We start from the raw sequence: 26670 nt of genomic DNA, 5'->3' as shown, positions 1-26670 counted from the left end.
CATATTTAAAGCAAAAGTTACATGCAAGCTTTCAATTAAGAAAAATCATGTATGATTCATAATCTTACCAGAGAATTTATTTTTGTGCAAAAGGTTTTAAATCCAGTTGTAAAAGTGGCTGAGAATAATTTATTCTTACAATGTAGGCAGCAAAGACACTAATTAAGAATTAGTATATTCAGTGCTTAACTCCATCATTTAAAGCAAACATTTCAAAATTTTTGTTTCACCACTCTGCAAAGAGTTTCAATCTACCTGTGCTGCCTGGGTGTTGTGCTCTTCTGAAAATACTCTCAGTCTCTAAAGCAATACATAATAATCCACATCGCTGCTCCCTCTGCGTCCTGCTGCCTAATTCATCAAAAAATTGGCTGGTCTATTAAGCCTTTTATTTTTTAATGTTTTTTTACCATGCTTTAAATTGCATGGTAGTCCTTGGATTGCTGGAAGGAAATGAGCAGAAAGATAATTCCGATGATCCTTTCCCTTGCACCAGAATTCCTGATTCTATTGAATATTCTGTACTCCACATCTGTGACAGCACAATGAGCCTTTGTTCATTTTTTAATCTAAAGAGAAATCTGCTGTAGGAGGTTGCACAGGGTGATAGCAGCCCAATTTAAAAGTCTCAATTATTTATTTTTAAAATACTTGGCATCTGTCTATGGAAAATGTACTTGCTTGGTTTCCAGTCTCTTAGAATTGCTTTGAACTCACTCACATCTTCTGGGATCTATCAAACGCTCATTGTGGCTTTTCTCTCATAAGTGCTGAATGAGTTTGGCCATGACAGTCTGTATTGGATGTAAACTTTCTGCCTTTGTAGTGGGGTAATGACAGCGAGGAGATGCCGTGCACGGGAATGGTGATTTCTGTCTGGATGCCTGTCATGCCAAGCACAGAGACAGAGCCTTTTATTTGTGGATGGGTGGCGAGGAGAAGCCATTCATTGGAAGCAGACTCAGTTCTTGCAAGCCAGTGACATTTCATAATGAGGGTTTAGTCATTCAGAGGCAATTGCACTTAATAAAGTCAGAACTGGTCTCTGGTGGGCAGTATTTCTCAGTAACACACACATTTTGGACAGCCTTTCCTTACAACATCAGCATGGTGACAGCCCAGTTTGGCATCAAAATCTAAGAACAGAGCAGGGCCTGACATTTGGCCAGGTCTGTGTAACACCAGATTTCTGTAGAGTTTGGAAGAACACGGATGAAGAAAGGTGTTTCTGCAGGGTGTCCTGAGGAAAAGGCAATTTCCTGCCCCCAGGGCATGGTGGGGGGGTTGGAGGCAAAGGCTCTCAGGCTGGAGAATCACCCATATGTTGGATGTATGTGGTGTATTCACTTGTGTAAGCATTGCAGACTGGGAATAGACAGACCTGCAGTGCTTGGAAATGTAATGGTTGGCCACTGGATCTTCCTAGACAGCAGAGACTAGAAAACATGACATGTTTTTTCAGGGTGACTGGTGATTATCTCCTGGGTTATGGCAGAGTGAAGGCTTTCTCCCTAATCCTGTGTTTTAAGGCACTTGTAACATTCTGAAGATTTTGCCCTCAGTGATATTTTTTCAGGCTTAAATCTGTGCTGTACAGCAAATCTCTCTCAAGTTTGAAAACAATTCTTTTATAGTGTGAAGAGTGTCAAAGCATGAAGTTTTCCCATTAAAAGCAAACTCTTGCCCTCTCCCTGTCTTGGTAAAGCTCTGTAGCTGCAGTAGTATTAGTGGTAGCATTTTAGGATGGAGAATGTTTTCCTGCAGGAAAAGTACCTGTGTTTCACTAGGGATGGTTTGTCTCAACTTGGCTTTACTAAAATACTGAAAATTTCAAGTTGCTTGGACACACTTGGTTTTTATGATACCTCTTTACAAGGTAAATGAAAGCACACTGCTGTGTTGCATATCTGGGATTAAGGAAAGCCATGGAAGCCTTTCCCAGCCTTGTTAGTTGTAATGGGGCTAGATGTGAAAGCCTTGTAAATCTCATATATTGTGCCATAGAAAACAGGACACTTGTGCCCTCCTGGAGCTGTGCCATGGGGAAGGCTCTTTGGAGCAGAGTCAGCAGGGATGTGTGGAACAGATCATTCTGACTGCACACAGGTAGTGTCACTCTACAAAGGGCGTCTCAGGCTTTACTGCCTTAAATACTTTAATTCTGGAAAATAGAAGCTGTTGTGGAATCACAAAAATGTACAAAAATGCTGTTGTATGGGGCTACAATCAGTCAGTGCCACAATTTAAGTTGGATGTGCAAGCTTGGGTGATTCTCCATTCTGATTTCATAAATAGCATATTATAATACAATCCAAATTTTCTTTAGCTTAAAAGCCTCTTTGTTGCATTCTGTGCTGCTGCTTTGCACATCCCAGGCAGAGACAGTAGAAGTCATTTATATGCAAAGCACCCCATATATTGTATATACTAATTATATAATAAGGAGTAATAATGAAAATTTTCTAGCATGTTTAGGCCACTTAAGTATGCAGTGAAATTAATTTTACAGTTAACTGTCTTAGTCCCACTTTGTACATAAAGAACCTTATCCCACCCATAGAAAATATTAAATTAACTATCTACTGATAAATGCATTCAATATTATGTATATTATGGATGAAAGAACAAAAATACATTGGATACATTTGCATTTTATTGTAAATTGGGGAAAACTGATGAGGCTGTATTATGGAAGAGAACAATATGTGATCACATAATTAGAAAATTGCCATACTACTAATGCTCAGTGGTGTCCAGGTGTGGTTTTATGAGCAGCTTGAACCATGAGGCTTTGAGGGTGTAACTTTACTGTCTTTTTAACATTGTTTTTGCAGGGTATGTGTGTGTAAAGTATATAGCAACAATTCTTCAGCTATTGTATTCCTAAAATGTTCCTTCTAGCTGTATGAGTGCATAAGGAAGCTACTGTATGACAGATGACAATAATTTTTCATACAGGACAGTTCCCCTTGACGTGATGGATGCAGAGAGAACAACCACACTCTCTAGAAAAACACCAGGGAGCAGTGGTAAAATGCTCCAATGTGTATGGTAATCAAGGCAGAGTGTGAGTCTCGATTAGGCTATGAGATTGCACTGCTAAGATGAGAGATCTGAATGAAAAACTCTTGTACCAAAGCCCTTTGCACTGGTATGCAAGAGTGCATTGTAAAAATTAATTTCCTTAAAATGCCGTGAGCAAAATTGATCCAAAATGATTCTGGCATATGCTGAACTCACTCAGCGATGCTTTTCTTCATAAACTCCTGTGAGGAATATATTGTGAAATGTTTTATGTAAGGCATAGATAATTTTCGACTTTATTTTCAAGAGGAGCAAAATGTAATTTGATTATTTTGCCAGGTTTGTCTGTGCTGGATAAACTGAAGTTTAAGCAATCCTACCTGAAACAAACTGTTTCTAATTTCCACATCAATGAATGGCTGTACCTTGCTCTGCATTTGTTCAATGCAGAAATGTCAGAATCTGGAGGCACTGCCACCTTTGTGAGATATTGTCAGCATCTGTGTGTGTGCTACGAGTGTGCTGGGAATAGGAAGGCCAAAGAAGAGGAAGAAAATGGCTTTCTAATTTTATAAAGCTAGTGTGAGGGCCAAATTTTTTCATTTCTTTGTGGGCTATTTGGAGTGTGGTCTTCCTCCTGCTGAAAAAAGTACCTCTACCTCTGAATGCTCTGATCTTCATGTTGGCCTTTTCCCCATAGGGTGATGTTTTTTTAACTGTATAATGCTGGCAAAGCACCTATCCACTGCAGCCAGGATATGCAGTCAGAAGCCTGGGAATCAGTGGATGTGAGTAGGAATGTATCTGTGCAAGATAAAAGGGTATAATCTCTCTTGGCATATACAAAACATGGGGAAAACAGTGCATTTGTGAATATAGTAGGATGTGTCATGCAGCACTATTTTGGAAAAGCCCAGGTTTTTGGGTCCTGCAGACAGACTTGCTGGAGGGATCCATGGTCAGAGCAGCAGTGTTTTGGGTGGCAGGGGCAGTCTCAGCTAGACCTTGCTTCTCCCTCAAACTGTGAGCTGTGTGCCAATCTCTAATGCTGTGAAGAGGGCAGGTATTGGTGATGGGCAGCAGAGTGAGTGCACAGGTTCAGCAAGAGGCTACTGGCAGAGAAGTCAAGGGGTCCATTCCCATTTCATTGCCAGGAACAGATTTTTTTTTTTTTCTGGCACTAATGAGCACAAGTGAGCATATATAACATCCAGGCTGTGCTGGTTTGGGTTGTGAAACCCATCTGGAAGGTTCCCTGAATGGCCATAAGAGCAACCACCGTGAAGTCCAGTCCTTGTACTTGGCTGGCACCATCAGGCTTGTGGTTTTAATTTGTGTTGTGTACCACAAATGTTACCAACACTGAATTTATCCTGTGACCATGAAGGGAGTACTGCACATTTTAAACCAGATCCTTTGGAGCAAATCATGGCTGATAGAGATGGACTAACACTAGGGGTTTCTTTTGGAATGGAGGGGTTGAACAATTACTGGAGAAGCAGCAGTGAGCAGCAGCTCAACTACTGTGGGAAGTGGAACAAGAGCCATACAGGAAATTAAGAGCATGAGCACCCACAGGCCTGCTCAGGCTGCCCTTATTCACGGCATGTGTGTAGTGAAGTGGGGTTGTTTACCAGCAGAGTGTACAGAGGAAGCTGATCTTGGTCCTCTTCTGTTTGTGTAACTCCAATACTTGTTAGTTTGGGGTAATCATTGTTCTCACCTGCTCTTACTTGGGGTTTGTGCAATTTCTGATATTTAGTATTCATTTAAAAATTACATCAGTCTATCTGATTTTGTTTCACACTTTTTGCACAGCACTAACACTTTGGAAATAAAAGTCATGAAATTTAACTGAAGACGGGGAGAGGTGTGACCTTAACTGATAGACCTGAATATCAGAGGCTCATAAAAATGCATTGCTACGGAGACAGACTTTTATCTTACAAATTACTTTAGGAGTAAAGGAATAACTCTAAACATTGAAATCCTTTTCAAAATTCTCTATGGATTTTGAGATAAATATGTTTAGCACATTTAACAGAGCGGGAGATGAGCCTTCAACGTGCAAAGAAATGAAGAGATGCTGGCAGAAAGCACAAAGTTTAACATCTGAACAGACTGGCCATACTGTTTACCCTTGGATTTGGTATTAAAATGCATTGCATCAACTCTGTTCCCTGCTTACTGTCCCAGCAGGGCAGTCATGCTATTAATCAAGATCCTGGTTAAACAACATTGTTCAGCAGAATTCCTTTATCTCAGGTTCATAACACTGCGTTTACATACAATGTGTATGCATTGCATCATGTGAAAGCTGTATGAATCAACACTAATGTGATTCTGTTGTTGGTTTTAATTTTTGCAGATGCAGATTTACTTCTACAATCCCGATGACTTTGACAGTTTTGGAACAGCAGTTCTAGAAAACAGGGTGGTAGGAGCCATGGCTGTGTTTTTTCAAGTAAGTTAAAACAAAGGCTATATCCATAAACCAAAGTGTTCACCAAGTACTACTGAATTCATTGAATTGTTTCAAGCTTAATGGATGCATCTGTTTTCTTGTTCCCACCTGTCTAAGTGAAAGATATTTCATATTGTCTATGTGTGATTTAAAATGTAAATAAGTATATTTAAAAACATAATGAAAAATTTTGCCTGGATTGTTCTGACTTTATAGCTACTCTACAGATGCGGATTGGAGAACACATTTATCATGGAACTTCCTTTGCTGCTGAAGCACTTTGCTGCAGTCCCTGGAATACTAACAAACCAACACCAACTGGTTTTGTTTAGGGAAAACTTAAAATTCAAATTTAGCTTGAGAGAAAATTAATCAATATGTTTCATCAATCTTATCTGTAGCAGCTTCTTCTAAATCCATGTAGTAGTGAGTTCTTGAACAGAACAGGTTCCCAAATGAGTGAATTTATGCACCCACTTGTTTGAAATGCACCCTGAGAGATGCAATCTGGGGCTGCTGGGTGAGCTCATTTGTAGTTCCACACGCTCCAAATCTGCAGCGTGGGGCAGGGACCACCACTGGTGATGAGAGTGTCACCTGTGGCAGTGGCATTCAGCAGTGGGAGCTCCCTGTCAGAAATGGGGTCTCACCTTTCTGACTCGAGGGTGAATCGAAGAGAGGGAGCTGGAGCCTCTCCACACCACCAGGCTGTCACAGGCAGAGAAGTAGCTAATGAAGATTTGAAATGTCTTGAGGTCTTGCTTTTTAGAAGAGAGGAAAGGAGGGAGGGAAGAGCAAGGGAACACGCTGATCCTTTGTGAAGTTTCACACTAGTTTTTACTGAGGAAGAAAGTGATCTTGCTGTTATCTTTGTGAAACCAGATAAAAAGGAATATGCAAGTACCCATATGTAAATACCGCCGTTTTTCTTATGATGTTAGAGTGACAAGCCTGGCTCTGCTGCTCAAATTAAGCAAGGTTGTCTTTTTGCATGTCACTGATTTTGATCAAATGCTTTGATAAGGAGAAAAGGACAGATCCTTGTATTGCATAAATTGCTGTAACTCTGCTGACATCAGTACAGTGGAAGGAGGCATGTTAAATTCATCACTGTTGGATTCTGAGCACTTCTGTGGCGTTTCATATTAGGGCAGGGTTGGTGGAGCTGTGATAATTTACAGTGGCATGGCATGATGATGATTCCCCAGACTTCTTAATCTCAGTGTACTGCGGGAAGCTTTGAGCAAGTTGAATTTGGCATGTGAGACAGAAGTTTAGAAGCAGAACAACCAAAGGCTGGTTTGTACCACGGTGAAGCATTGTGAGTTTGGTGTGTGTGCTGTGTCAGAAGGAGCGTGGGTTTGTGCCATGGTGTGCACCACGGGTTGTGGCATCATCTGTCTGGAATTTAACTGCTAAATTACCCTGATGGGCTTCACATCAGCTGTGTGAAGCACTGCCCATGTAACATCACTTCCTAGTCTATATGTGACGTATTCCCTAAATTCCCTTTTTTACAGGGTCTTAAAACTGTGGTGGGACTGTGTTTGGTATTCCCCACCTGCAAAGCCCAGTGCTGCGCTTACTGTAACTCTCTCTTTGCACAATTCCAAGGGAGCCACTAAAATAACTTATAATAGTATGTTATGATGTTAAAACCCCCATCTTTGACTGTCAGAGACCTCAAGCTTTTCAAGACCTCAAGTGAGTGTTGTAGTCCCCTCTAGGGAAGCAGAAATCAACACTTTTCAGGACATGAGGCTGTCAAGTTTGGATGATGGTGCAGCTGGGCTCCTGTGCTCTAGGAGCTGTGAAATCTGAGGCCATTACTGATGAACACTCTCTGATCTTTTCCAGAGAGTGAGGTCAAGGTAATTCTTTGGCAAAGTGACCTAGGGATGACCTATTTTGCGGCTGCAAGGAAATGGTTGGGGGAGTTCTGGCATATTTTCCTTTTCCTTTGGATTGAAATGAGAAACCAGTGCTGTGTTGTTACACTTGTGAGTGTACCAGGTTTTCCTTCTGGGCAGCTTTGCTCCAAGACAGAGAACAATTGAGGAAGATTTGTAAAGCCCAGAGCCCCCAGTCTAGAAGGGCTGAGTTCTGGCACCTGTAAATAAACTTTAAGGACGCCAGTGTGACAACTGCTATTTTGGCCATCATGAAGATTTTCCAGAAACTAGTCCTATAGGGCTTGAATTATTGTACATAGGGTTAACAAAAGGTTATTAATGGATGATGATAACCCTTTGCAGATCCGTGCTGTGTTTGACCAAGGTTCTGGTTTAGCTCCCTCAGCTGTGTGTTATGTGCTGGGCTTGTTGATCTATGACTTGGGAAAACCTTTTTCTTGAGAAATACTTGATGTTCCCTGAGCCTTGCTCCCCAGGACTCCATGCAGATAAACTTGCTATGGCTAGTATTTCATGCAGCTAATTTAAAGCTGTCTTTTAAAATTGATTCCTAGTGACTTTTGCTTGAAATGTCCCTAAGATGTCCATGGTCACATTTTGATTGGCATCTTAGGTTCGAATACTACAGCTTTCTATTTTCCAGAGCTTTGGTCCCATTTTGAACTCATTTACCTAGAACACAGCTTTTAAAAATTGTAGAAAAAGAGGTCATACTGTTTTTTACAAATGCATTAGAAAAATGTATCATGCATGCTTTTCTGTGTAAATATTTTAACATAAATTATTAGATGCATTTACCATTAAGACTTGGATTTTTGCTAATGTGGTAATGCTGTGTTGGAAGGTGCACAACACTGGCTGAGTTTTAGTCTGCCAGGTATTTTTTGTTTGACTGATGTTCATAAATGTTCCTTTGAAAATCAGGTTCTCCAGTGAGAGCATTATACTGAACTATATAATTATTGGTGAAACATTAAATAATTAAGTACCCTCTTTCTTCCTTTTTAAATAATTTAACTTGGACTATACAAGAATTTTCCTTATTGAATTCATTATTTCAGGGGCAATTTCCAGGTAAAGTACATTGCTTCTGAACTTGGATAATTGAGGCACTTGGAATTTTGTTGTAATTAAAGCTGTGCTTTTCTCATTACTTTCATTTTAAGCTCTGTTGATAAATGCTATTTCTGTTTGTGTGCTACAGGTTAGTTGATCTGACAAAAAAAATTACTAAACTAAGAAACAGTTCTTGCAAATACAAACTGCTATAACTGCTCATCTCAGTATCCCATTGGGCATAGACACTGAGAGGGTCTCACACAGAATAGCACCGTGGGGACTCTATAGCCAGGTACTGTCAATTTGCAAATGAGATGAGCTGGCCTGAAATCTCTAGCTGGATTTTCTTTGTTATTAAAGAGACCTCACTAGTTATTTTATCAAAAAGCAAAATCCCCTGGAGACAAAAGAGGGAATGCCGTGACAAATGAGACCTTGCCTTCTGACAGGTTTTTCAGGAGCACATCATGGCCATTCCTTTCAACCTTGCAGTGATTTGGTGTTCTCAGAGTGAAGCTGGTACTGCTGGGAGATATCCAGCTTGACAAACCCATCACCTCCTGCTGGCAGCACCCTCTTGGCTGGCAGGAAAGGCTTCTAGATTTGCAGGAAGGGTAGTGCTGGACCCAGCTGAGGGCCTTGTTTTGTGGGAATCCTAAATGAGCCTCTGGCTGCACGCTGGGACCCACCAGCTGCTGGAACACAGGTAGCAGGTCCCAGTCCAGCCAGGCTTGATTTAAATCATCCTGACTTGAATAGTTGGTGCACATGTTTAATTCCAGCCCATGTAGGATTCAGCCTGTAGTTAATAATGTTCTGGCTCTGGGGCTTGGTTAATTGTCAGGCTGAGCTAGCTTTGAAGCAAAACAGGAGTGGAAGGCAAGGCCCAGGTCTCTCATGGTTCCTGAGTCATCATACATGTCATACATATTTATAAGTCACATTTAAAATGAGTAGTTACTTGGATTAAATGCATTCAGACATATTGCACAGCTCTGCTTTAACCATCCAACAATATAATTCATTGCATACTTCACTACTTGCTTTATTAAAGCCAAACTTGAAAGTGTTCAAAACAAACATATTGCTTTTGCATTTGAAATATTCATCTTTTAGTCCTGCAGTAGATTCATTATGGCAGAGAATCCTTCATTCCTTGATTACTGCTGTGAAAAGGCACAATACTGATTCCCTAAGCACTCATCAAATATTCGATAGCTCAGAAATTCAGGAGGAGGTGATGGAATTCTTGTTCCTACCGGGAGGGCATATAAATCTATTTTATATTTGCAGAGAAAACCGTCAGTGATTAGTTACTGTGTCTCAGGTACTCAAACAAATCATCTCTAAAGAAATTAAGTAAAAATGAATTTTAAAATAACTTTTAGCAATGCTTTCATCATTAAAATTAGCTCCATAATGATGAGTGATGTTGATACCTCGATCACTCAAGAGCTTCAGCAGTGCAGAGCTAGATTTTTAAAGGTAATTAGATACTTGGCAGCAAATGTGCAACTAGCAGTATTTTTAAAAGTACATGGGATAAAAACCAAGGGGTTTACATGTCTTTAGCTCAGTTGCCTTCCAGTGCTGACATGTCTTTGTAAGTTTGTTGAAAAAAACTACTCTGTAGCCCTTTCAACTTTCTGATCTATGTGTGTATTATTTGCATATAAATGTCTTTACATTTACTAGTTACTCATATATCCAGAAATTTGTTCTTCAGTAAAATGCATGTTTGTGGCCTTGCTTTTTGTGAGATTTTTTTGGTTATAGTTCTTGGTCTGCTTCATCAACGTGATCAATCACTCACTTTTCACAGGGGCCTAAATGAGCTGAACACAGAATAAATTGGTGGAACACCATCAAAGCTATTGAATATTTGCCAAAAATAGCTTTTTTAATGTATATTTCTCAAACAACAGAATTCAGCTTTTAACTTCCCTTGGAAGCCTTTTTGTTCCCTGTTCTTCCCTTTCATTAACTGTTTCTTGTGTTTGCCACCATAGCAAAATAGATTCAGTGAATAAGGGATTTAAATGCAGTGACTGTTGAGAAAACCCCATGCAGTAGGAGACGGGGTCCCATGTCCCCATCTCAGTGCCTGGAAATTCCCTGATTCTGCCTCTTCCTTATTCTAATGCTTTTTGAAAGTCTGAGCAAAACTGGTTTGATTTTGACAATGAGAATGGAGAGAGAGGTGTGCACTTCTCCTGGAACATTATATCCACCTACATGAAGCATAATAAGCACTCCAGTGTTTAGGCAATATCTTAAAGGTGATTTGCAACAGTGAAAATAACACATGGCATCATTAACATGCAGAGCATCATCCAGAGTCATTGAGAGACTTTTCATTTATTTTAATAGACTTCAGATAGATGTAAAGAACTTAAAATTGAATTACAGTTTTAATTCTTTTAATGGCTACATTAGAACCCATGGGGTTTTATTAATAGTAGCTCATGAATAATAAAGCTGTTATTATTGATTAGCAGTGTTATTTAGTATCAGTACAGGTATACTTTTACTATTTTCATACCATGAATATATACAGCTCCTTATTCAGTAGCTGTATACCAATAATTCTCCATGTACGTGAAGACAAGCAAAACAATTTGAAATGTATTCTTTACTAAGTCCAGTTTCATAGCATTTTGAAATGTTACAGTTGCTTGAAAAAAATTAGTTATTACTAATAAAAGCAGTACTAGGGCCTTTAAATGGTTGAAAAGTAGTATAGAGGTACAAGTAGCTGCCCTGACACCTAAAGACACATCCAGAGTAGGTAAATGTGACCACTGCAGCACTGAGAGTTCATTTTTCTGATAAACACCTTGTACAATACATGCCACAGGGCTTAGTGACATATGAAGCATCTCTGGAGCAGAAAAAAGATTCTCCTCATTTTCCAGCAAATAAGTGGAGATAAAATTGTCAAAAGTGATTTTGCATCATGGAGAATTTAAATACAAAATTTTGAGAGTTTCTTAAGGCCTGTTAGATATGAGTAGAGTTCAGTATGTCAGTGGCACAGACCAGCCTCCAGCAGTGGGCTTTTTTTAGCCAAAACAAGCAAGTTTGGATGCCTAATAACAAGTGCTCATGCTGATCAAACAACTTCCTCTGAAATCGTTGTGATTGGTGGAGGGTTTGGGTAGAAGACAAAAATTCTTGGAAACTATTTCTAAAAAAATCTATCTTTTCAATTAAAGAAAATAGAATTTTTTTTTTTTAAGTAAGCCCAAAATTCTGATTTTTATTTCAACTTATGTTGAAAGTTTCTTAGGGAAATATGAATATTTTTTTTAGTATTTTATGTAAAATAAGAAAGGAAAAGGAGAACATATGGGGAATAACTCTTGAGAGTAAAATATATATCTATATATCTCAAATTTTGGTGCTTAATTAAATTTCCAGTGCTTAGCAATGAGACTTTATTCTGATCCATACCTCTGCCCAGATTAGTCATGTTTCAAATGACGTTTAATAGTAAAACTGCTGTTTATGACAGATTTTTTTTTTTTAATTAAGATTTCCTGTAGTAATGTTTTTAATCCTTTATTTTGGTACATAAATGAGCAGGCTGACTCTTGAGAACACTAGGCAAACAATCCCTGATGAAGTCTTGAGTTTAGCAGAGAAGCTTCAGAAGGTTTTTAGTTGTGGAGGGCGATGCAGTGTGAGAAGGCAGAGCTGCATCCCTTTCTCACAAAGGAGGGCAGGTAAGAGGGTAAGGAAGGGGCAGACTGCAGGGGTGAGCCTGGGATCTGACTCTGAGCAATTTGGGGAGCACAGGGAGCTGGGAAGGGGTCTGGGAGCCCAGCAGTGTTCATCACTCAGCGCTGCCGGACTCAAGAAATTCACTTTGTAAGTGGCTGAAGAAACAGTGGCCCTTTCACCTGTGGGGTTTTTATACCAGGTATGCTTCAGTTCTCCATATTTCAGTGCACTGACAGCAGCACTGAGCACACCTTTGCTGCTGGGTTACTGTGCAGAGCCTGGGCTCCTGGGATTCCCTCATGGCACATCCCATGCAAACACATCCCAAGCAGAGTTCCCATCCCTGTGCAGGGTGCTCTGGGCTCACAAGGCTGCACACTTGTCATGGCTTGTCATGAGGAGGAGCCCATGTGGCTCAGTCTGTGAGTGTGAAGAGCAGAGGTGTTCACACAGCAGCCTGAACATCCTGAGCAAGCCTGCTTGGAGGAATGAGGTACAAATGTGTGAGCGAAAGGGGGGCTGGGTTTGGAGGCACAGACTGAAACAGATCGTTCTTGGAAGCAAACACATCGTTCCACTTCTGCTTGCCTGTGTTCTGCCAAGAGGCATTTGCAGTCTCTAGATCATGATGGCTGCAACCTGCTGTGTTGAAACTTTTCTATCCACAGGCTGACTGTGCAGTGTAGAAGGGTAATTTACCTTATGTGCACTTATCTTCTTCAGTGCCCAAGCAATCATCTTCTTTTCCCTTCTTCTCTTCACTCTGTGAACTTGTTCGTGGTATTTTCCACTAAGGCAAAAAGAAAAGTCTGATGACCTCCAAAATGCAATACTTTCAATTAAAGCATTTTTTGTTAGATTGAGTTTTAAAGGATATGGGCTGTACTGAAAGTGATGCCATGCAGTTCTTTTTGCAGTACAGAGCAAAGTACCAGAATGCACAGAAAGTCTTTGGCTTTTATTTTGTTTTTAATCTCAGACATATCTAGGGAAATGAATTTCCAAAGCATCTAAAAAATCTAATTGAAGGTTAAAAATTAGAACTAGATCCTTTTTATTACCCAAATGCACTGTCAATGCTTTCTTAACCACGAAGTCTGAGACCAGAATTCACAACTTGTGCTGTCTCTGGTTTGGATGCAGCAGCAAGGAGTGGGGATAACAGTGGGGATGGGTTACCAAGTGACTTCTGCTTTTTGTGATAAATACCAGTCCTTTGGTCCAATTTATTTAATGGACAAATCACAATTATTGATGTTAGGAAGGAACTGCAAACTTTCTTGCTGTTGAGAGGACTTGGACTCCAAAGTTCTGCAATGCTGCAAATTCAAAAACTCCTGTACACATTTTATGGGGTCTGTCCTCAGTGTCCTGAGCTATTAGTCATAACCATTGATGAGAGCTTGTTGTAGGCATTGCATGGGAATAGATCTCTGTGCTCTTCTGGTTCAATGTTCATTTGAATATTAGGATCACAGTCTTTCAGTTTACAGCATTGTAAATGTTTTTGACCTGCAGATTTTTTGCTTTCTGAAGGATTCTTAATTGATTCATGTATTGAGATTAATCCCAAGTGGAATGCCATTATTAGCTTGCTTCATTAAATTACATGGCAACCTGTTAGCATTAATTCTCATAACTGTCCCCTTACATTTTAGTGTTTTTATTTGAACTGCTGGCCTCAAGAACTTGATCAGCATGCATTTGTGTATTCTTTTCTTCCTTTTCCTTTCTCTCACCCTTGATGTTCAGAAGTTTAGGAATATTTATAGTGTCTAATGTCAGCTTCCTAAACACAGTAATTTAAGTCTCTGTGTTTTAAAAATATCCTGTTTTTAAAAAAATCAAAAACAAACCAAACCATTTTGTAGCCATGCCATAAAACTTTTTAAAATTTATAGAAAATGTCTTGTGGCATTTTCATTACTAGACTCCTGAAAATGACACTTAGATGTGTAATATGTAAAAATTACAGTTATCAGCCTATAATCTCACCTCTTCTGTGGTTCAGGAAGATTGAGACTCAGGAAGTCTACTGATTATAATCATTAGACTAAAAAACAAATTAGTTCTCTAACAGTAGTAGGTTTTGCATTTTGGTCTCTGTTGTGCATTGTTGATGCATCACTTGGTCCCTTTGTCAAGCATCACCAAGCAAAGCTGGAGCTCAGACAGCATGGAGGGACCCCCAGCCTTCCTGCAGGCTCCAGCACTGCTTTAGGGAAGGGACACCAGCCCCTCTTGGTTCTCTGAGCATTGAGAAGCCATCAAATGTGGCTTGTTTGTGACTTTGTGACAGCTTCAACTCTATCCTCCTAACATGTTCTAAATCTGGTGCATTTTGACTTGACCTTTTCTTTAGGAAAGAGAGAGAGATAAGCTGTAAATAAAAAGTCTTGGTTGTGCTATCTAAGTTTTTGGAGAGTTCTGTTAAAATCAATCTTAGTTACAAAATCACAGGAGATGTAAAGATATACATTAATCTCCTTTCCTTTCCTCTCTCCCAAGCAGAACAGCTGCCTCTGAGAAGTCCCTGTTTTCTCCCAGTTTTTAGACATCCAGCTGGATTCCAGGAAGATAGGGGGGGTTTTTTTATGCCTGTTTACCCACCTCATTTTAAAATGAATTTGATTTTTTTTAAACAGTAAATGTGTTCATCTAGCTGTCTAACCCATTTGTCTCTCAGAGGATTAGTCAAATGTATTACATATGGTTTACATTCATGGGATGTAAATGGAGAAATCTAACATTTCAGCCAGGAAACTCCAGTTCTCTAGTCCACAGTTTCCTAGTTCTGCAGGATTCTGAACAGGATTTGTGTAACCCTTAGAAAAGTTACAGCTGTTTTTGCCCTCTAAATCTTCCATGAAACTGCAAATTCTTCCTGTGTCTCTGGTTACCAGTTAGTGTTATGGCAGATTTTAAGCAAAGGTGAGCACAGGATCTATTCATAAATGATTGTCTAGTTTCACTTCGTGCAGTAAAAGAGAGATTGGTTGTAAAGTCTGAATATATAAAATAGATGGGTAAAATTGGGGCTTCCTTTCCCTTTAGATCTTCTGGCTCAGATGAAAAAGTTATTAAATACAAGCTGTTCTGCCTGAAGAATTATTACTGTAGTTCTCAGCTATAACAGAGGCACGTTTCTCCTTGTATTGGCAAGAATAAACAATACAAGCTTCAGACAGAATTTCCTGGGTAGCATACCAAATGTTGTGGAAAACCTTCTCAGGACAGCAGCTGATACATTTTTAATACAAATAAAACATAATTCTTTATTCTTGTTCCAGTTTGATCCCTAAGGTGGAAAAAGTATACAGACTCTGCATAATTGATGTATTTGTTTGAAGTGTTTACCCGGATATCCATTCACAGAGCCTCTTTTTGTTAATAGGTTGCTGTGAGATGTAAGAATCACTTAAGGCTCTCTTTGTACAAATAAGTGGAATGTGTCATTTTTTTGTACAGTCAGTGAGGTGGTTACTCAGTCATCCTGGCTGTGTCTTTGTGCTGCCCACACCATTCAGACTTGGTCAAGTCACCGGTCATTTCAGGTCTAGCTGAAATGTCAGTATTTTTACCCAGATCAGAAGTGATGGGAAAGCATGAAAGCATGCAAGGGAGAGAAGAGGATGGCTGGGAGCTTTCAGGGTCACACAGATTGGTGTCAGGTTGTGTGTCCATGTAAGCACCACCCTGGTTGTTACCAATGATATGTGTGGCTTTTTGTGCAATTCCTAAACGTTACACATGATGCGGAGCAAGCATGCAGGAGAATATCTCTCAGTAATTTAATTGTCATCTGTCCTAAATTACCATAAATCCAGTGTTACAGGTTACTGCCAGAGGGTTGAGTTGTTGCTGGGTTTTGTCATCTGGAGTTTCTGTGCTGCAGGATGACTGTGGGAGAGATGATTATTGAGGGTGTTCTGAGCCCATGGTTTTCATTCCAGAGGTCAGAAAAAAGGCAATGAAAGTAAATCATAATCTAGTCTGGTCCCTTCTTAATGTCTTTATACAGATGTAGACATTTGTATGTAAAACTGATGGCTTAGCTGATAATGCTGATGGCAGATCACCCCCAAAATAATTCTGCAGCTGAGATGGCAGCTTGCCCAGAGCAATCTTGGTACCTGATGTTTTACCTCCTATGAATCTAAATCAGAAATCTTCAAGTTTATGGGGTGGAGTTGAGGATGTGTAAACCTGGGAACCCTTTTACAACGTAACTTTGTAGTAACTTTCAGATGTGTCTTCTACATCTGGGGTTCACTGAAAAGCACACTAATGTGACTAAGGTGATGAGTTCCAAATGAGCTCAGTGGTCCTGGTTTGAGTAATTTAAATCTCCCTTTGTTTAAAGTTCAGGTGTGCAGGTATCAGAGTTTCCAGAACAAAACCAGCACAGAAGCTGGGATTTGCTCTTATGCTCTGCTAGAGATAGATGAGAGTCAAGAATGCCAATCACCATCTTCTTCTATGCAGAAAAGTGAAACATGTTAAATAAAGATTGCTTAAATCTGTTCAGCACCTCTGAATAGTGAGTTTTGATGGAGCAGGATTTTTCCTATGAGCTTATGGTGTTTGCTACTGCTTCACAGCTCTGAGGAGCCAAGGCAAAGCTGTCTGGCTGACACCATCAGAACAGTATTTAGCTGCTGATTGTAACTGTACCATTTCTGTGCATCAAAAATGCATTGAAATGTGGTCATTATCAAGTCTAAAGAGTCTTTCTGAAAGAGGGTATTGGTTTTGCAACATCTCTGTTGTATCAAATGAAGCCTAACTGGAGATTTGGCAAAGTGTTCTTTATGAGTAAAATAAAATGATGTACCACATTAGAAAGGAGCTTGGTTATTAGAAAGCTCAGTCTTGCTCCTGATAAAATGGATTTTTTTCACCGTAAAATTCATCTTTACTTGCTGCAAGAATATTGCTGAAAGAGATTAACTTTGGATCTCAGTGTATTTTATAGTGTGTCTCACGTTATTTTAAGGCTGTAAATATATTAGCTGATCTGTAAGCTTCAGTTAAGTTACTGCTTTCTGTTTTTTTAAGAAATAGGATCATGGTTATGCAGGAACCAGGAAGATTGAATTAAATCACCCCTTTTGATATTTATTTTCCCTTGGGATCATGATATCAGATCAATATTTAAAAACAGCTTTATGGGTAAGTGTTGATTAGAAAGCAAAGCTCCATAACCTTAACAGCTAAGCTAGCAATTTTTTGGTGCATTTTATCTGTGGTTTGTATGGCGTTATCCATATGCCTGTGTAAAAAGTAGAAAATAATTTTATTATTTTCTTACTCTTTCCTCCCTCCTGCCTACCTTGCTACCTGGCAAAACTACTTTATCATATCTAGATCCTATAAAAATATCTAACATAATTTGAAATGCTCTTGTGTGAAACATGATTAGACTGCATCAATCACTTTTCAAAGATTTTTTTTTCCTCATAATTTTGTATTCTAAACTGCTAAAATCGCATTTTTTATATCCTCCTGCATTTCATGGAAGGCATGAACAGACAGATAGCTCCCCATCTTGGGTGAACCAGTCTTATTAAGTCCTCTCCCAAAGTGCATACGAGTCAAATTAGGCTTTAGGTTAACGTTTTGGAATGCTCTCCTCTTGCCAACTCATTACCAGTGATATGGCAAAGCAAACTGCTGCCTTCTGCTATTCCAGATATCTACAGAGATTTATTACATTTCAGCTAATAAGCTTACCTTCCTAATAGCATGCAGCCCACCCCACCTTATGGCTTGACTTGTCTCTGTTCATAACTTCAGCAGAGAATTAAAGGCCAGAAGTAAAGCTGGCTTTCAAACCTGTCTGGGTAGAGCTGTTTGGGGGTCCCTGTGTTGTGGATGGGAACATCCATCATTCTGGAGTCTGAGCTCACTCGTTATGTAGACCAGCTCTGCTCTACCCCTCGGGCTGAAACCAGTCCCTCTCTGTGGACAGATGGTGCTGGGACAGGAGGTGATGCCTGGGCGGGTGGCACCACCTCAGTGTGCTGCAGGGCCATATGGGCACTCAGGTTTTAGAGAAACTTGGTCTGTGCATGCAGTACAGCTGGCTGCTACCACACCTGTCTAATAGAGTTGTTGAAAGACTGTATAAATTCATGCTGAGCTGTGGAGATTATCTCTGTCAGCTGTTCTTGTGTCAGAAGCAATTTTTTTAAATGCTGCATTTGTGTCCTAAGTGCCCAGCCTGTTTGCCTTTCAGAAAGTGCCCTCTTCCTTCCTTCATTGCTGCTTGCATCGCATCTCAGACATATAACTGAGACATACAGTGTCTTACCCCTAAAAATTTGTTATCATGCCATATATATTTGCTGCCCCCCTTAAAATCCGAGTGTAAAGAGAGCTGCAAGTGCAGGTGCATCCTACCAGTGTGCTGGGGGTATAGACCAGGCTTCAGGGAACATGGGATGCTCCAGCATGAAGCTTTTGGGCTCTCTCTCTGGAAAGGCTCTCATCCTCACAGCAGCCAGCAGTGCAGTGCTCCTCGTGTGCTTGCTGCAGCTGGGCTGGAATTCCACCTGTGCTGGGTCTCAGGCACTTTGGGCACGATTGGCTGTGCAGCATGGCAGTGAAGATGGCCCTCAGTGCCAGCCCTCTGTGGATTGCCTTCACACAGCCTTGGCTCTTTAGCTCCTTGCATAACAATCAGGCTTTTGGCAGGGAAAACCCAATGCAGGTTGTTGTTTCAGTTGCAGGTGGTTGTATGAGAATGGTGACATCTAGATGTCATGCAGCCTGGCAAGTTTTAAGAAAAAAGAGAGAAAAGAGGCTTTTCTAGAGGTCGACACCAAAACTGGGGCTGTGGCAATGCACATGCCAGGAGCCTGGATGGTCCAGCTGAGCTGCCACAGCATTGGTGATCAGATCACTGCTCATGAGCTGTGGACACCCAGGAGTTACAGTGCTGGTGCAAGAAGAAAGGAAAAATAATAAAGAAACATAAAGAAACACCTCAAATTAATAGCCAGGTTTTCTGTCGAGCAGATTTAGAGAGGAGGAGAGGAGGTGGAAGAACCTTCCTGAGAGCATTGCTGTGTACCTTCACCTGCAGGAAACATTGTCACTCTTCTGGGTCAGGCCAGACTTGTTCAAAGAGCACCTTTTGTTCTAACCCTGTTTTAAGTTTTGTTTAAAATCTTGTTCAGTTGTATTTTACTTGTTCTCTCATAACTTTCCCTGAGATTTTTAGATTTTGGCAATTTTGAAGTTGTACCCTAGGTAGGAGGAGAGCTTCATGACCAGAGACAGAGCTTGAAAATGCCCTCCGTGGATGGGTCATGCTCCACAGGAGCACAGGAAAGCTGTAAAAAGCCCAGGGAGCAGAGGTATGAAGTCTAGAGAATCCTGAGGAGTTCTGTGTCTTTAAGACTATCACCTACTCACAGTGATTGAATAGTATTCACTTTGCTACCACTGAAATGTAGAACATCTTGAAACAAGCACACATGTCATGTTAGTTTTTGTATTTCTTTGTATTTCAAGAGGAAGAAACTGCTGCCACAAACTGAATGTTTGCCAGGCTTTTAATGCACTTGTGTTTTAAGTGCTGTTTTTCTGCACAAAATTTCCCCATTTGTTCTAAACATGAGCCATGGTACTTGTTGAAATGTTTTTTTAAGGCACCAAGTGAGTTGTTGGGTCATGCTAACCAAGAGAAAAATAAACATCTTGACATATGATCCTCACTGCTTTTGTCTAGTGTTACACCAGGTGAAACAGGGGTTGGAGTTGCTCTTCTGTTGCTGCAGGAACCTGAGCAGTGTAGAAGCAGCTGAGAAAAAAAAAAATGCAGGCCACATCCTGCCACTGTTAATTCAGTGGCTTGAAGAAGATTGAGAGGGATTGCCTCATTTCTCTCACCTGCTTCTTGGGGTTCTGCTGCTGTGACTGCCCAGGGACAGCCCTAGCCCTGTGTCTGGCTCCTGGGCCCCTGGCAGTCCTGCAGCTGGTACCCTTGGCACCCTGTCTGCTGGCATCCAGGTTTCCCCTGGAAAAACCCACTCAGCATCCTCAGCAGCCAAAGCTACTTCTTTCTCCTGTCTTCTTCATCTTCATCCTGGGATGAAGAACATCTCAGGGGGTGGGAGAGCAGAGGAATTTCCTTGGAGAGGGGGAGGGGGAGAGGAGAAGGTGGGGGAGTTGTGGAAGGATGCTCAGGGGGTGTGTGGGAGTTTGGGAAGGGAGGATGCTGTAACATTTGAGGAGACAGAAACAGCTCACCCAATGGAAAGAGACAACGAGGAGGATGTGGCAGGTGTGTGATGGAAGAGGGAGGCAGCTCAGACATGAAAGTGGAGTCAGAAGTGAGGAAACTCTGAGGGTTAGTAAGTGCTTTCTGCCTTAGGTACTACAACCACCAAACTGTGCAAGTCATAGCACTTTGTAAAGCTGCACACACATGCATGACACTGAAAGTTTACCAAAAGATAAGTAAAGATGGAAGAACTGACCAGAAAGAAAATTACAGTTACAAGACTGTATTATAGTTGTCCTTTTGTGCTGGAAAACATTAATGAAAAGCACTGGTTTAAAATTGGTCTTGTATCACAAAGATGCCTGGAAGCTGAGAGCCCTCCCAGCCCATGGCTGCTGCATTAGAAATGGGAAATTTGGTGTAGCAAAAATTCCTGCTGCAATTTTGGGAGGCCACTTTGCACCAACCTCCTTAGAAATGAGGTAAAAGGAGCAGCAAACAGTGTTGGAATTTGATGTTTCAAAGCATAAGATTTTAAAAAAAATCTGCCCTACAATAATTTGTTTTCACTGGATTTCTAATTTAATTGTGAACTGAGGTGTGGTTGTCATTAGGGAAGTGACTGTGTAACTTAATTGACATTTCTGCATCCTCTGTGTTTGTGACTCATAGATGCTGGCTTGGGTCATCTGTACTGGCTGGAGGGAGCCCAGGGCTGTGCTGGGAGACAGAGACAGGACTTTTCTTGTAGAATGAATGAAAGATGCTGGGAAGCTGAGACGATTCCTTTTCTTTATTTTAAGGGATTGATGTGACCTCTCTCACCAAAATCCTTTCTGTTGGCTAGAAAAGAGGAAAAGGCTGGAAATCTCTGCTGTATCCTAGGCAAGCTTAGCTGGAGCAATTAAATTAAACCCCTGCAAAATGCTGGAGTTCCAGATGTCCGTCTGAGCTGTTCCTCTTCAGCCTTTGCATTTTGCCCAGGCAATTTTCCTGTTTAGCCAATCAGACTTCATTGCTTTATTTTCCCCTTTAAAAAAAAAAAAAAAAAAAGCAAAAAAAAGCTGAAGATATTTTTTTCTCACTTGCACAAATTCGTACCAAATTCAAGCCAGGAGCAGAAAAAAATGAGAGCTAACTTCCATTTGTGGTTTCACAGTTTTGAGTTTAGCCTTTCCAAATGTGTGAAGCTGTACATCAAGGAGTGGGTGTTGCAAGATGATCTGGCTGTAGTGCTTGTTATATTTTTTCATTACACTGTTTCATCTTCCTCCCTACTTAGGTCAAAATAGTTATTTTTACCTAAAAACTGTAAATTGAGCAAATTGCGAAAACTCTACAAGAAACCCAACTCTTTTTTTTTCCCTTTTTTTTATTTTTTTAAACTCAGAGGATGAGAACAGTTTATACCTGATGGCAGTTTTTATAAAATAGCCTCCATCCTGATAAAATGTTACCCCCTGGTGTGTCATTTTTCCAGCTGAACTGCTGGTAGGATTGAGAGATCTTGCACACTGCTGCTTAAATAAATAGACTACATGCTCTATGAAGAAATCATATTATTTTCTCAAAGGAGAACAAGTAGGCTCAGTGCAGTGAAATTGCTTTAAATAAACTTGCAGCTACTGTAGCCCTTTTTTGCGCAGCTGCAGATGGGAAAGTCTATCAATCAAGCTTTCCCAGCTTTGAGAAGCTGCCACTGAAGCTGCCTCTCCTCTGTGTTGCAATTACATTTTTGTCTTTAACAGAACCTTGTATCTGCAATATTCTATTGCTCTGATCAGATTGTGTTTTTGGGCTGAACATGTCTTTTGTTTTTCCTTAGATATATGTGTATTAAGAACTTTCAGTAATTTGTTAATTGAATGTGCTATTCACTTGCAGTAAATTGGCTGCAAGAATGTGAGAATGCTTTGGGGGAATTAATTTAGCAATGGAGTAAGTCAAAGTTTGGGCAAAAGAATGCTTTACAAAAAGAAAGGAAAATACATTGTCTGTTGTTTTGTACCATGCTGCTGGTTGCAAATCCTGTGATGGTGAATGGAGGAAATGCTGTGGAGGGGGAGCTGCAGAGTCTTCCTCAGCCTGGTGCTCCAATCAGCCCTGCCAGCAGGTTACAATGCACGATCAATGCTCCTCTCTGCTAACAAAGGAGCTCAGTGTGCACAACACACTGCACTCTGAGCTGAGTTATTAAGCAGACTTAACTCTGCCTCAGAGTCTCATGGTCTTGTTTTTTTTTTTTTGAGACAGTCTCTTGTGGCAGGACGTGTCACCAACACACAGATTCTGCTCGATGTTCTTCTGTGGGAGCCAGTGCTTTGCTTTTTTTATGACACTGGTATTTCAGCCAACCTGTGGTGTAAAAGTGATTATTTATGCTTCTTGTGTTTTCAAGCATCCCCACTGGACACAGTGAAAGGGAAAGTTTCTGATCTATGACCTACTTTGTCCCACCCTAGTCCCAGGTTTTCTGCAGCTAACTCAGGTGCAGAGGCAGCAGGTACAAACTGATGCAGGGGCTGAGTTAAAGGCTGTGAGGAGCAGTGGTTGCAAACAGCTTCATTGCACTCAACCAAAAATGAGGGACAGCCAGAGCACCTAACCCCAAAGTCAGTTCAATAGCTTTTAAAACTGTTGGGGACTTCAAAAAAAGTAAAGGAAAAAGGGCAGCTTCCTCTTTGGCACTGCTAGTTAATATACCCTGCTAGTAGAAATCCTCCAAAGCTGTAGTGAAATATGAAGTTAATACATCACTAGCAAGCTTTCAGTCAGGATGATTTATTATTCAAAGTGGAATTAGCTAGAAGGATCAATGCACACCCATTACTCTATTTAAAATAATCATTGGAAGACTCACTAACTTTTTTTCCTCTTCTCTTCAGACAACATAGTGAATGAGACCTTTAGGCACTCCCCCTCCTCCAGCACATGCACCTCTATGACTTCAGTATATTTTCATTCATAGCAGGATTATTAATACCTGAAGGCCAAAACCCAAATTTAACTCAACAGAGTTTGCCTTCAAATCCCTAAACCAGTTGCCATAGGCAAAGTCAAAATCAGCTCTAATGCACATTTAAAAAAAAAAAAATCAAAGGTCATGGCAGTATCTGTGTGAAATAGTGCATGTGCCACCATAAGGTTCAGTGTCACATCTTGCCTGGGTACCTGTTATTCTCTGATTTTACACATGAGTAGAAAATTGAAGAATTAAGGGGGCTGTTTCCATTTCTTGTTTTCCCTCACAAATATATTCTGCAGGATGCTTACTTTGGGCAGTCCATTCATTACACAGCAAATGCCTTCTGCCTCCCTGCTCACCTCTGTCAGGCTGCAGGCTTCTGGCCAGATTTGTCCTTTTACATCAGCTCATATGGGAGATGTGCAATTATAGCTTATATGGGGGAGAGGGAAGAAAATATCATCTGTGGAGGAGCAGGAATATATCATTCTTGGATCATTTAGTGCTTGTGAAGGTGAAAAACTTAGAGCACCAAATCTAGCTTATCATTATGTCGGGAGCTCTGTAGGCATTTTCTTGGCTTCACAGATAGCTCAGTGTGCTATTGTGTCAACCAGAATCCCTTCTCCCCCAACAGTTCTCCTGGAAAGCTCCAGATAAATATTTCCTACTTTATTTCAAAGCAAAGCACATGTAAACTTTTCATATCTGTTCATCCACATTTCAGATCCGGCTGAAATCTTTCACTTCCTTTTATTCAGTAATGTTTAAGAAACTAGATATTTATCCACAATCAGATTTTACAATGTGGACTTCAAAAGGGAGAGAAACAAGAGGTGGGACAATGAAGTTGGTGCAGAGCAGAAGGGTGTGGACCACAAAGCCAGGACCCTTTCCAAGTGCTGCAGACTGATGCAGGTTAAAGCAGAAGGATTAAGAGAAGGGTCTGCTCAAGCTGATAGCTAACCCTGAAATTTTTTGGCCCCAAAGAGATGGATTTGAAGAGTTTCAAAAGCAATATCCCTAGTGCTTTCCCTTTAGTGAGAAAAGAATGTTTCTTTTGATGGTGATTATATTGGATTCTTTAAATCCTGTTGCTGTGATGATAAAACACTTATTGTGTGGCACAGTGTTCACATTAATGGGATTCTTCTAATTTCTGTTCTAAACCACTGAAAATCAGGTCCTTTCCCGTAGAGATTGGGGACTGGCATCTGTCCAACATCACTGAACTGATAGAAGAATAAATTTTTTAACCACATTGATTGTCCTGAAACCCTACAGGACAATTTAATCTCTGCAACCTAGTTAATTCATAATAGTTTTCTTTTTCTTCTTAGTTGTTTGTACAGAGTGCTTGGAGCTGAGCTTTTTGGCTGGTGAGTTGTATATCTTAACTGCAGGCTGTATGGGAGCTGAAGGCGCACGGTTGGGGGAATATTACCCCTGACTTTCACTGTTGTAATTGAAAGCAGAGTTTGACACATTGGCATCTTTCTGTGTCAGCCATTGTCACTGGCTTCAGCTGCCACGGTTAAGTATGTAGTCATTCATCCTTGGCAGACACCGTCCTTTGCAGCATGAGAGGATGGTCTCTGGATGTTAATGCTCAGCACTCTGGGAGCAGCTGGCTATATCGAATTCAAGGCATGCAGATTTTCTTGGCCATTTTACTTAGCAGATGGGTAAGGCTTGATAGATTGAAGATTTAGTTTCCAAGTCAAGGGCCAAATGTTGCAGTGGGAGAGAAAAGTAAATTATATCACTATTCAGAGGGGAAAGGCTCAGGTACTGTATCACAAAATTGTTGCCATTCATTTTCCTCTGCCTTGCACAAAATGCATGTCATTTCACCTTTCAATATAGCCGACTGTGGCATTCTCCTTCACTTTGAGATGCTTTGCAATACTGTCTGCGAGCCCATTTAATGAGCTTGAAAGCAGTTGCTGCAAATTTATGACAGTTTAATGTCTAAATGCCAGATACTTTTTAAGGTGGAAATGAAAGAGAAATTTGTATTTTGTATCAACCCAAATAGGTGGGTTTTCTTCACTTCTTTTACCTCCACACCCTTTTCTTCCACACGACATCTATTTAAACATATTTTTAAAAGGAAAGCGTATTCCTTACTCCTGATTTGTTCAAATTATTAATATTCACCTACTTTTCACAAGGTAGCTGATACCAGTGATTACATGTCTTTGTGGTGCTCCCTCCAGACTCCTTGGTTGGTGGGAAGATAATCTGGGTTTCAGAGAGGCTGCCTGGAGCTTTGGGCAGTGGAGGGTGTCTGGTCCTTTGGACAGGGATCTTAGGGTTAAGGTCTGATGTTTCTGTGTGACCTCTCTAATTGCCTTTGGGGGTTTCCCTGTTTTTATTTGTTACTGTTTCTAAAATAAGAATGGTAAGATCAGTATTTTTGCCTGAGATCTTTTTTTCAGCTTTATAGAACTGTTTGCAGCAGAAAGACAGGTCATGGATTACTTACATGACTTTAGCATATGGCTTTAATTATACAGCATGTGGTACAAATTTTAACACTTTACAAGTCTGCTGAATTTGGATAAATCAGGGTCTTCAGGAGGTTCTGAATTTGTCCTATAAAATAATCAGATAAGCAGAGACGTTTTGGCTGCTCCACAATGAGTGATAGAGAATGAGAATAGTTTTTAAGTCATGAGGACATGCTGAGCTCAGTCCAGCTGCAGGACAGGGGTAGTACCTTCCCAGTAAAGTCTATTTTCACATGCTGTGCCTTGGCTGGACTAGCATGGTCAGCCTGGCTGAGGTGCTCTGGTCTGTCCTGGGGTCACACTCCTACTCTGCTCAGTCACTGAACTGTCCTCTTTGTGGTGTAAATGTTATCCTGAGCAGAGGCTGAGCTCCCAGCCCTGCCTCCAAGGGTGCAGCTGTAGGAACAGCACTTTGAAGCACAGGGACAACAGATTGTGCTGCTGAGAGACATTAACCCTGCTGTCAATAGAGTTCATGCCTGATCAGCCTTGTTCACTGAAGAAGGAATAATTTCTCAGTCTCTGCATCAGATGCAGGATCTGTAAGTAAATCTGACCTGTCTAGAGTATGATTTCCACCATGACTTCATGCAAAGAACATATCTGGTTTATGACTGCAGGATGGGGTCACTGGTGCCCTGCCTTTTCCAATATTGCAAATATTTGTTTTGTTCATTGCATTAACATCAAACCATTCTTTCTATTCAGAATGGCATGTGCACCAGGTATTGAAGTCACCCAAAGGGTACAATAAACAAGAGATTTTGCTTCTTCATGTC

At 40.6% G+C, this 26670-nt stretch overlaps 1 protein-coding gene across 1 annotated transcript in view; it reads left to right on the top strand.

The window, feature by feature from the left end:
- The window catches only part of PTPRG (protein tyrosine phosphatase receptor type G), a 395342-nt gene that overhangs the window by 251878 nt on the left and 116794 nt on the right, over positions 1-26670 (top strand). Inside the window, exon 5 of the mRNA XM_033071407.2 lies at positions 5393-5488. Coding sequence (XP_032927298.1) covers positions 5393-5488 — 96 coding nt within the window. The remainder of the gene's footprint in view (positions 1-5392; positions 5489-26670) is intronic.

The sequence above is a fragment of the Catharus ustulatus genome, chromosome 13, assembly GCF_009819885.2.
Source record: "Catharus ustulatus isolate bCatUst1 chromosome 13, bCatUst1.pri.v2, whole genome shotgun sequence".
Lineage (NCBI taxonomy): Eukaryota > Metazoa > Chordata > Aves > Passeriformes > Turdidae > Catharus > Catharus ustulatus.
Note: the sequence above shows the minus strand (reverse complement) of the source record. Positions and strands in the feature narration are given on the sequence as shown.